Below are 11,986 nucleotides of genomic sequence, written 5' to 3'. Positions count from 1 at the left end.
TCGTCTGGAGAAGACATGTTGATCAATTGCTCCACGCTTCTGGTCATGTGATGACTCATCTCAGAGACCGTCTGTTGTTCCCGGGCTGGAGGTTCATCGAGAGCACCATCACCCACCGGAAGAGCCCCAGAAGCCGACTTCAGAGATGGACAGTGTTCCAGGCACAGGCACACAACTCATTCAGTCCTCACCAAGAGACACTGTGGCTGACTTACCCACGGGTCGTACTTACCCCAGAAGAAACAGACGGCCTCCTGACAGACTGTCATTATAGTATAGCGACTAACCCATGATCATTGGAGCAGAATAATTCTCCAGGGTTCAGTCCGGATTGAGGTAGTCTACCCTCTCTCCGTAGTTACAGTACTTGTTCTATAGTACTGACATATTTTATTAAAAGTTAATTATAGATTGTTTATTTGGAACCGTGACTTTGATTAAAAGTACATCAAAAGTAAAGGGGGAGGGATATGTTGTGTATTGACAGCCTGAGTTTGTCCCTACAGGGATCCGGTTGCACCCCCCTGTGGTATGTGTTGTGAAGTGACGTCATGTTTCCCCCTGTGTCCTGAGTTGAAGTGAATACATGCAGACGTGCAAAGATTCCTGGTCTCCGTTTCATCTTTAATTGTTATATTACAAGATGACCAAGTATATAACAGCCGGCTTGTCTCCAACTCCGCGACCCGTAGCGCTGGGAGCGCAGAGTCTCCGCAGCGGCCAAAAGAGCCGGGCGGCTCCGCTCTGAGCCTCAGTTGCAGCCCAAGCCACACATGGCCAAAGGTCCGAGGGCCGACCTCGGGACCGAGCAGACCAGCGAGACAGCTCGGGGGGGCGTCCCCGAGGCCTAGGCCTGGGTCTTGGCGGGGGGCGTGACGGGGATTCTTGGCGTGGCTCGGGGACTTGGCGTGGCTCGGGGACTTGGCGTGGCTCGGGGACTTGGCGTGGCTCGGGGACTTGGGCAGACAGGATGCGGGGAGCCGGAACAGGAGCAGACAGCATGCGGGGAGCCGGAACAGGAGCAGACAGGATGCGGGGAGCCGGAACAGGAGCAGACAGGATGCGGAGAGCCGGCGTCGGGGGGCAGAGGATCCCCGGAGCTGCCCGAGTGGGGACCCGGGTCCATGGCGCTGGCTGCGGGGGTACCCAGGTCCGAGGCGCTGGCTGCGGGGGAGCCCGGGTCCGAGGCGCTGGCTGCGGGGGTACCCGGGTCCGAGGCGCCGGCTGCGGGGGTACCCGGGTCCGGGGCGCCGGCTGCAGGGGTACCCGGGTCCGGGGCACCGGCTGCGGGGGTACCCGGGTCCGAGGCGCCGGCTGCGGGGGTAACCGGGTCCGGGGCGCTGGCCCCCCCTCAAGGGACAGATCCCAGATGTCCCCACAGTCCACATCCAGGGCGGGCTGAGGGGGACACGGGTCCTCGGAGCTGGCTGAGGGGGGACACGGGTACTCGGAGCTGGCTGGGGGGGGTCCGGGACCATCACCGGAGGAGGAACTCGAGCAGGAGCTGAGGCGTCCAGGACCACCGCTGGAGCCAGAACAGGGGGCGATGCGTCCAGGACCACCGCCGGAGCAGGAACAGGGGGCGATGCGTCCAGGACCACCGCCGGAGCAGGAACAGGGGGCGATGCGTCCAGGACCACCGCTAGAGCAGGAACAGGGGGCGATGCGTCCAGGACCAGCGCCGGAACAGGGGGCGATGCGTCCAGGACCACCGCTGGAGCCGGAACAGGGGGCGATGCGTCCAGGACCACCGCCGGAGCAGGAACAGGGGGCGATGCATCCAGGACCACCGCTGGAGCAGGAACAGGGGGCGATGCGTCCAGGACCATCGCTGGAGCAGGAACAGGCTGGGGCTGGCGCTGACGCCGTCGCTTCCCCTGGGGCTGAGAACCCCCGGGCCCGCCTCGAACCAGGCGTGTTCCCCAGAAGGGGGGAACAGGCTGGGATGCGTCCAGGACCACCTCGGGAACAGGAAGAGGTGCGTCCAGGGCCCCCACCGGAACAGGTTGGGGCTGGCGCTGACGCCGTCGCTTCCCCTGGGGCTGAGAACCCCCGGGCCCGCCTCGAGCCTGGCAGGTTCCCAGAAAGGGGTCCCCATTTTTCTCTGCCTCTCGGCGGAAGAACTCAAAAAGAGTAATATACTCTCCCGCTGGGTCCATGTTGGTCGGTCCGTTCTGTTATGGTATGGTTTTCTAAGGACCCAAGTGCAGGAGAACAGGAGCCAGGAGTTGCAACAAAAAAAGGGTATAATCCAAAAAAAGGCAAAACACAAGGCGCTGCAGAGCAGGATAAACAAAAACCAGGAACAGGAAAAAACAACGAGGAGACATGGAGGAAGAACCAGTACGGACCGACCGGGAACCAAGGAATGACAAGACAATATATACTGAAGGGATAACGAGACATGACGAGACACAGGTGCAGACACAATCAGGGCAGATGGGACACAGGCGGGGTCAAGACAGAAACTGAAAGTCAAAAACTGGGGGGCAAAAAACAAAGAAAAGCTGTCAGAGAAAAGTGACTGTAGTGTTATGTAAATGATTACCCGTTACTCGTTAATCATCTTCTGGTCCACTTTATTGACTCTCGGTGACAACACAACACGGGGATGACGCACTGCTATTCTGCGGGACCGGTGTTACGGTCTAAAGGGTCCCTCTCTGAACAACCAAACTTGGTTCCTACGCTCTGCGTGACATCATTGCAACACAGTGACAGAAAACGATAACAGCCGCGATGAAAAGCTGCTGCTATTCATTTCATGCTGTTGAGAATTCTGCACTAAGGTTAACCCAAAATGTATTTTAATTTTCTTATTGACTGTGAGTTTGACTGGATTTCATTCAACTTTTGAACCTAGTAGATAAACTACTTCCTTTTGAAGTTAAATTGATTTATTTTTTATATATATATATATATATATAAATGTATATATATATATATATATATATATATATATATATATATATATATATATATATTTTTCACTTTTGTTTTAGTTTACAATTTCATGTTTCTACATTTTGTGGCACCAGAGCTGAAAAGCTTTGTTTTGATCCAATGATGCAGTCAGTGGAAAAAAAATAATATATATCCATGGTGGAAAGACATAATGGATATTAAAAGAAACTTGGGACAATGAGTTTTAGTCGTACTTTTTTTTTTTTTTTTACTTAATTCATTGCCAAAATGTATCTGATCGGGAAAAAGTATAGGAATTGTATCGGGAGCCAAAAAAAGTGATCGGATCGGGAAAAATCGAGATCGGCAGAAACTCAAACTCAAGTGATCGGGAGCTAAAAAATCCTGATCGGGACAACCAGAGCCGTCTGGGAGATTTGCGAGGCCCTGTGCGAAATGGCTTGGGGGGGGCCCTCGCGCGTGAGCGCAGCGAGCGCGCGCGAAATTTTTGGGTTTTTTGGGTCGGATCGGGTGTCTATATGCGCAATTACTTAATACTGGATACCTTCCCCTGCCTCATCATCATTTGGCTTGCCTCGACGGGGGGCCCCACGGCTGCTTGAGACCCGGGCGGATTGGTGATTTTTGTAACAAATTTATCAAACGAGCCTTTCAGAGAGGCATTAAACTCTTCCATTTTCTTTAGTTTTTTTCTTTTTTCATTTCCTGATGCAAATTTCCTGAATCTGTCTCGTTCTCTCGACATTGTGTGACAGTTTGTTCCAACTCCACCGTCTGGATCAGAGCAGCTTGTGTCTGCGCTTGGTCTGATCAGTTGTATTGAACAACAGACACGCGCATCATTGCACATATATTTATTGATATGCACAGACTAGTACACATTTAGGTCTGTAATGGAATGTGACTGTTGATATTTATAAGGGAAAAAACGAAAAAAAAAACGAAAAAAAAAAAAAAAAATTTTTTTTTTTTTTTTTTTTTTTCAAAAACGGCCCATAGCGCGAGGCCCCTTGGGGCGCGAGGCCCCGTGCGGTCGCACGGTTCGCACACCCCTTGCGGCGGCTCTGGGGACAACCCTATAAAACATGTAAATGCAGATTTGTAATGTATACCTTCCTCTAAGAGGACTAGCATCCACATGCCGGGTGCAGGTATCTGTGTTTTACTCTGTGTAATTAATATACATTTCCACAACAAAATCCAGAGAACCACAAAGATGATGTCCACATCATCATGAAGAGTCCAGCACAATGATGTCCTTCTGTCTTCCTACCTGAGAGTGTCCAGTCTCCAGCGGGGATCCTCCAGTCTAGACAGAAGCTTCCCTGCTGACTTTCCTGGATGGTTGTAGCTCAGGTCCAGCTCTCTCAGGTGGGAAGGGTTAGAGGTCAGAGCTGAGACCAGAGAAGCACTTCCTTCCTCTGAGATCAGACAGCCTGACAGCCTGCAGACACACAACACAACACACATGCAGAGACTCTGAGAGAACTGCTCTGAGACTAAAGCTGACTCTGTCCTCGTGTTCACCTGATGATGGCGCTGAAAGAAAAGTCAGAGGATCAACAGAAACACATCAACAATCCTTCAATATCCTTAAATACTTTTACTATGACTAAAAACCCAAACCTACAACTTATACAGTACAAAGTTCTTCATAGAATACATTATACTGGACAAAGGATGTTCCAGATGGGCTTTGTCACCTCTAATATCTGTTCACAGTGCACAGAGAACACCCCAGATAATTATATGCATGCTTTATGGTTCTGTACACCGGTACAGAGGTTCTGGAAGGAGATTTGTGAGGATTTATCCACATGGATCAACCACAGAATCCCAGTGTGCCCCACGGTATGTATATTAGGTCACCTGGGAGACACTCAAATAGATCCTAATTGGACACACCGGGTTCTCACTGCCTTATGTATCGCAAAGAAAACCATTCTAGTAAATTGGAAACAAAAATCCAGTTTATGTATCAACCATTTTAGGAATCTTTTATCAGATCATATTAGTAGTGAGATAATGTCTGCCTCCACTGAACAACATTCGGCTGAATTGCACTCTCTGTGGTCCCCGTTTATTGGCTTCGTTACCTAGTGGGGGCGGGGGGGTGGTGATCTCGTAGCCCTTGGGGTTGGGGGTCGGCTTGGGGGGTCTGGGGCGCGGGCCTCTGGTGGCCCCTGGGGGGCGGTGGGGGGGGCCGCGGGGCCCTGTCCCTAGCCGGTGGGGGCCTTGGGGGCCTATGGGGGGGGTTGCCTCATGGCGGTGGGGGGGGGTGGCTGGGGAGGGCTCGGGCGGGGGGCTGTGGCTTGGGCGTCTCCGGGCCTCCCGGGGGGGCTGGGCCGTGGACGTGGGGGTCCCACCCGGAGGGCCCGACCCTGCCTGGGTGGGGGGTGGCTGTCTGCGCTGGGGGGGCATTGCTGCCTTGGTCCTCCGTCGCTGGGCGGGGGCCAAGTGCCCCTGCGGATGTGGGGACTCCGTGACCCTTGGGGTGTCCGCCGGGGTGGCCTCGGGGGGGGGTGGGGCCGGGTCCGGGGAGCGGGTCTCCCCTGACCGGGGGGTGCACGGGCGGACGTGACGGCGGGGTGGCACCATTCCCAGGTATCTATGTCTTATGTTGTCAGTATGAATGGGAGGATGTTGGACCGTTTCCCCCTCCGTCTGGGGGCTCCGGCGGCGCCGGGGGCGCCCGTGGAGGTACGGTGGGGCCCTGGCCCGGCCCGGGGGGCCGCCCCCCGTCTACTGGATGGCCGGTGGGGGGACGCGGGTGTCTTATCAGGGCCGGCTTTGCTGGTCCTGCTTCCTGGCTTCGGCCTCCGCTCCCCCTCTTTCCACCCCCTACACGATTCATACGTACATAGGCGAAGGGCGGGGGGTCCGGGTCGTGGGGGGCACCGTCCCGCGTGGCCCGGCACTCCCCGCCTCACGGTTTTAACAGCAAAATAGACACTGCACATTCAACACTTAATAAATACATTTGACAAGGACACGTAGTTCGGGAGGGGGGGGGGTCGGTGTCAATCGATACTTGGCCCTCCCCCTCCCTGTTTTTATGGCATTAATCACACGCACTCAACACCAGGGGCGGGAGGGGGTCCCACATCACCCGCGTTCCCTCACCGGCCTGGGACGGGTGGGTCGGGTTACCCGGGCCTGGCGGGGCCCGCCGTGCAGCCTGGGGTGCCTTCTGGCGGTGCTGGACCCCCCCGGGGAGGGGGAAACGGTGCATGATTGTATGTCTGTGTCGGTGAGAATGCGGTATGGAAGGGTCCTGCCATGGAGGATCTGAGCCTCCATTGGCAGGACATCAAAACTTAATAATTTATGAATATTATATTATACAAAGATGGTTATTATTATTATTATTATTATTATTATTATTATTATTATTATTATTATTATTATTATTATTATTATTATGTATAGTATATTATATTATTATTAGTATAGGTATCGGATAGGTGAATGGATGAATGAATGGGATGCCTGGGTCTGGGGCCCTCCGTTGTCGGGCCTGCACGGGTGTCGCCTTGTTGGGGGGCTCCCTCTCTCCGGGCCCGTCTCCGGTCCCCCCCGCTGCCTCTGCGGCGGGGCGCCCCTCTGGTCTTGGAGGGCCACTTTCGTGGGGGACGGGTGCGCCTGCCCGCGTCGGCGGCCGGGGCGGCTCTGTCTCTCCGGGCAGGCTGGCCCCCTGCCGGGTGGGGGTCGTTGGCCTGAAGGGTGAGGGCCTCCTGGCCGCGTGTCCGGCCCGGACCGGGTGGCCGGGGATTGCCTGGGTCGCGGTCCGCCGCCACGGGATCCCTGGCTGCTTCTTCCCGCGCCGTGGGGGCCCCGCCCGCGGGCCCCCTCGGCCGCCGCCGGGGGGGGGGGGGCCTCGCAGGCGGTGGGTTGCCTCCCTCCTACTTCTCCCCTCTGTGGGGTTGCCAGTGGCCTGGGTTCCGGGCTCTTCCGTGTCGGCCTCTGGTCTCGCGGGTGGCGGGGTTGCTCCCCCCCCTCCCCCACTATAGATACACTTCAGGTGGAGCTTTGTTTGGTTTATTACACACACACACACACACACACACACACACACACACACACACACACACACACACACACACACACACACACACACACACACATATAGTCACTTAGTCACATGCATATACACACACACACACGCATGATCATATACATACACACACACACACATAGACATACACACTGGCTTGTTCACCTGCATGCTGGCTCTCTAGTTTTTGGGTTTAGGTAGCGGTAGCGATAGCTTAGCTCAGACTGCGATCAGATCTCAAGATTTAGGTCGATTGCTGTTATTGTTTTGGTTGGCTCCGTGCCGGTTTCGTGCTTTGTTTGTGGTTTCTTTTTGTTGCAGATTTCCAGTGCTTGACGTGTTTCTCCGTGTGTTCCTGCTTCCTGGATTGGCAGTGGATGTCGTCACCCCCCCCCCCCCCCAAAAAAAAAAAACACTGGGTTTGTATGTGTATATTTATGTATGTGTACGCATATGTGTGCGTATATATATGTATATATATTAAATATAGTAATAATGCACATATATACACTTTTGGTTTCTACCGTCATGGTATCAATCAATAATATGTGTGCAGACAAGGTAAAAAAAAGAAAAAAAAAAAAAATCCTTCAATATCAACCACAGTTGTAACGGTCACCAGTTGAACACCTGGTGGATTCTGACCTGAGAGACTCCAGGTGACAGTGTGGACTCTCCAGTCCAGGACACAGCTTCTTCAGTCCTGAACCCTGCAGGTGGTTGTTACTCAGGTCCAGTTCTGTCAGACTGGAGGACTGAGAGCTGAGAACTGAGGACAGAAGTGGACAGATGTTCCCTGAGAGGTTACAGTCATTCAACCTGCAGAGGAGATTAAAGAGAGATCATGAGGTTATTTAGGAAAGTTTGTGTATAACATTTCATGTACAAGACAACTCAAAGGGCTTAAAATAAAAACATTAAAAAATGACTTGAAAATGTAAGAACTTAAATGCAGTAATTAAACACAGACAGACATAAGTCAATAAAAAGGTTTTCAACTTGACTTAAGGCTATAGAGAGTTTCAGCATCCCTACACCAGACAAAACACCAGAAACAGTCTACAGAAGATTAGCATTTTTTTCTGTCATTTTCTGTTACCTCCATGGAGAAGTAACTTAAAACAGAGGCAATGAATCACAGAGTGATGATGGTGTGGAGTGAATTACCAGACCTTTGGACTTTAGATAATATGATACACTTTAAGAAGAAGCTCAAGTTATTTTTGTTCACTCTGGACTGGAGGATAAAATGGACTGTTAAGAATTGATCTATTAATTTGTTTCCTTTTCTTCTATTTCTTTTGTGATTGTGTGTAGTTTTGCTGAAGGGGTGTGGGGGTGTTACAATGTGAACAGCACAGTATTATTATTTGTCCTATCTCACACTGTCCAGAAAGTTGTTGTTTTGGTAAAAAATTTAAAATATTTTTTTATTCTATTTAAATTGAGCTATGCATTTGATTTTTGATATTTTGTTTGAGAGTGTGATGAGAAAATGTAAATGCCATTGTGCTGATTATAATGTTATTTTTTGTACTTTGAGCAGGTGTCCTAGTGTCTGTTGTCTCTGAGTTGTGAGCATTTTGTTCAAGTATTTTAATTAATGATAATGTTGTAATTAAGCTGATGATTCTGACGAGACCCCAGAGAAACTGCTGTGAAAGGTCAGCAGTTAACGGGGATCTAAAAAAACAACCAAACAAACAGTTGTAACGGTCAAAAGTTGAACACTAGGGGCCCGATTTACTAAGATCCTAAATAAAGAGTACTAAATTGCGTGTGCACTGAAAAAGTTTGCGCGTGCTGTTGTTGTGTGTTTTGCGGGTGATCAACTAAGATTGCTTGCGCAATTGATAACAGGTACAAACTGCAGTATTTAAATGAGGTGTTGCGCGTCTTACGGTTTGCGAGCGCAAACTTTGCGCCATGGAGAGTCTGGATGGAAAGCAGGATATAGTCGCAAGCGCAAAATGAAATTTGACGCGGTGGAGTTACAAATATTAGTGGAAGAGGCAAATAAACACATTCATGAACTACAGCAAAGACATTTAAACATTACCAAAAGAAACGCAATATCTGAGAAAATCTGCGATAGAATAAATGCAGTTGGTAAAACAAAAAGAGCGGCAGATGAGGTTAAAACAGAGTCGGCGGCAGAACAGATCTAATTGGGGGGCACATAATAACCAGCGATGTAAATGCTTTGAGTTTGACATCAACGATCACAGCAAACCAGTTTCAATTACACAACATACTGCAAAATCTCTTTTTAATACACACACAAACAAGTGTATTGTGCACCCAAACTCCAAAAAAACAAAAAACTACGCCGTCGATTTAACGCAGAACCTTAATTCAGGCGAAGCTGCAGTCTGTCTGCGCTGATCACAGACAAAGCGGGTCGGAGCGGATTTGGTCATGATGTTTAACCTGTGTTTTGTGATTAATAAGCACGCAAAGTTTGGCACAAAGGCTTGGCCTGCTTGTGGGCGAGTGGAGGGGGGCACATTAAAAGAAGATTGCAAGATATAAGGCGAAGAACTAAAGAAAAAGTGGCCTTTAATAAAACTTGTGCAACCATTTTTAAAATAGCATGCAGCAGAATAAAGACTCTCTCTCTGCGTATTCTTTGATTTTGGATGTCGCCTCCTTGCCACAATAACAGCAGCAGCAGATTAGCACCTTCCTTTCGAACGTATTATATACAGACGCAATCACAATACGCGCAATTACTTTCAGGCTTGGTAAATCTTATTGCGCGTGGTAAATGGACCAATTTGCGTCTTCCCCTCCCAGTATTTAGCAATTTCTGGCGGGTACGCCCCATATTGATTATTCATCAGGGCAAAAGTACTAAATGGATTGCGTGTGCTATTTTGCGCATTTGTGAGGCGCAGTCCTCTTTGCAAGCTGTTAGTAGATCAGCTGGCACTTTGGTTTGCGGGTGCTGTCAAGTTTGCACACGTTTTTACACACGCAAACCTTTAGTAAATCAGGCCCTTGGTGTATTCTGACCTGAGAGACTCCAGGTGACAGTGTGGACTCTTCAGTCCAGGACACAGCTTCTTCAGTCCTGAATCCTGCAGGCGGTTGTTACTCAGGTCCAGTTTTGTCAGACTGGAGGACTGAGAGCTGAGAACTGGGGACAGAAGTGGACAGATGTTCCCTGAGAGGTTACAGTCATTCAACCTGCAGAGGAGATTAAAGAGAAACCATGATGTTATTTAAACGTTGATTATGCCATTTAACAAAGAAGTAAATTATATAATATCAATGAATACTGATTATTTCAACTAATAATCAATAAGTATTGATCATAGTGATCGCTGCATTTCCCTTCTCTGCATGTAAAGTTTCCTGAGATGAATCATTGATGAGAACTGGTCCCACATTAACCTGAACTTAGTTGAATAGTGAATTTAACTGGTTTCCTACATGAACACCACATGTGATTGTGATTAAAACCGATGTGTCCGTGTTCGTCCTTACACAACTTTCTTGGAGGCTTTGACCACTGGCAGCAGCCTCCGTAGAACCTCCTCGGAAGCTGAGAACTTCTTCAGGTCAAACACCTCCAGATCTTCTGATGACAGTAAGATGAAGACCAGAGCCGACCACTGAGCCGGAGACAGTTCATCTGTGGAGAGACGTCCAGACCTCAGGGACTGTTGGACCTCCTCCACCAGAGAACCATCGTTCAGTTCATTCAGACAGTGGAACAGGTTGATGCTTTTCTCTGCAGACAGATCCTCACTGATCTTCTTCTTGATGTATTCAACTGTTTCCTGATTGTTTTTTGAACTTCTTTGTTTTGGTTCCAGCAGACCTCGTAGGAGAGTCTGATTGGTCTCCAGTTTGAGACCCAGGAGGAAGCGGAGGAACAAGTCCAGGTGTCCGTTGGGACTCTGTAAGGCCTTGTCCACAGCTCTCTGATAGAGTTGAGTCTCTGATCTTTTTTTAGACCACTTGATGGTGTTTCTTTGTTCCTCCAGCAGGTTGACTCCAGACTTGATGAAGGTCCGATGGACATGAAGAGCAGCCAGAAACTCCTGAACACTCAGATGGATGAAGCAGAAAACCTGATCCTGGTACAGGCTGCTCTCCTCTCTAAAGATCTGGGTGAACACTCCTGAGTACACTGAAGCCTCTCTGACATCGATGCCACACTCTCTCAGGTCTGGTTCATAGAAGATCAGGTTTCCTTTCTGCAGCTGCTCAAAAGCCAGTTTTCCCAGAGACTCCACCATCTTCCTGCTCTCTGGACTCCAGTGTGGATCCGTCTCAGCACCTCCGTCATACTTGACCTTCTTCAGTTTGGCCTGGACCACCAGGAAGTGGATGTACATCTCAGTCAGGGTCTTGGGCAGCCCCCCTCCCTCTCTGGTTTCCAGGACTTTCTCCAGGACGTTCTCCAGGACCGTAGCAGTGATCCAGCAGAACACTGGGATGTGGCACATGATGTGGAGGCTCCGTGATGTCTTGATGTGGGAGATAATTTTGGTGGACTTCTCTTCTCTGAACCTCTTTCTGAAGTATTCCTCCTTCTGTGGGTCAGTGAAGCCTCTGACCTCCGTCACCATGGAGACACACTCAGGAGGGATTTGATTGGCTGCTGCGGGTCGTGTGGTGATCCAGAGACGAGCAGAAGGAAGCAGGTTCCCCCTGATGAGGTTTGTCAGCAGCACGTCCACTGAGGTGGAGTCTGTAACATCAGTCAGGACCTCATTGTTGTGGAAGTCCAGAGAAAGTCGACTCTCATCCAGACCGTCAAAGATGAACACGACCTGGAACTCTTCAAAGATGCAGATTTCTCTGATTTCAGTGAAGAAGTGATGAACAAGTTCCACCAAGCTGAACTCTCTGTCTTTCAGCACATTCAGCTCTCTGAAGGTGAATGGAAGCAGGAACTGGATGTCCTGGTTGGTTCTACCTTCAGCCCAGTCCAGAGTGAACTTCTGTGTTAGGACTGTTTTCCCGATGCCGGCTACTCCCTTCGTCATCACTGTT

At 50.2% G+C, this 11,986-nt stretch overlaps 1 protein-coding gene across 1 annotated transcript; it reads right to left on the bottom strand.

Annotated features, from left to right (window-relative positions):
• Positions 1–4,448: 4,448 nt before the first annotated feature.
• Positions 4,449–11,479, bottom strand: LOC133449082 (protein NLRC3-like). The gene is made up of 3 exons (XM_061728214.1): positions 10,469–11,479; positions 7,625–7,798; positions 4,449–4,464 (listed from the first exon to the last, which is right to left on the bottom strand). Exons 1-3 carry the CDS (start codon positions 11,434–11,436, stop codon positions 4,449–4,451), a joined length of 1,158 nt encoding a protein of 385 aa, XP_061584198.1. The 5' UTR covers positions 11,437–11,479.
• Between the last annotated feature and the right edge of the window lie 507 nt (positions 11,480–11,986).

The sequence above is a fragment of the Cololabis saira genome, chromosome 8 (genome assembly GCF_033807715.1).
Source record: "Cololabis saira isolate AMF1-May2022 chromosome 8, fColSai1.1, whole genome shotgun sequence".
Lineage (NCBI taxonomy): Eukaryota > Metazoa > Chordata > Actinopteri > Beloniformes > Belonidae > Cololabis > Cololabis saira.
This window is presented reverse-complemented; position numbering and strand designations above follow the sequence as displayed.

Excerpts from the sequence above, each read along its gene's own strand:
- LOC133449082 (XM_061728214.1), bottom strand. The coding sequence starts at position 11,436 with ATGTGCCACATCCCAGTGTTCTGCTGGATCACTGCTACGGTCCTGGAG. Across the intron at positions 7,799-10,468 it reads AAAGCCTCCAAGAAAGTTGT|GTTGAATGACTGTAACCTCT; the intron begins GTAAGGACGAAC and ends TCTCCTCTGCAG.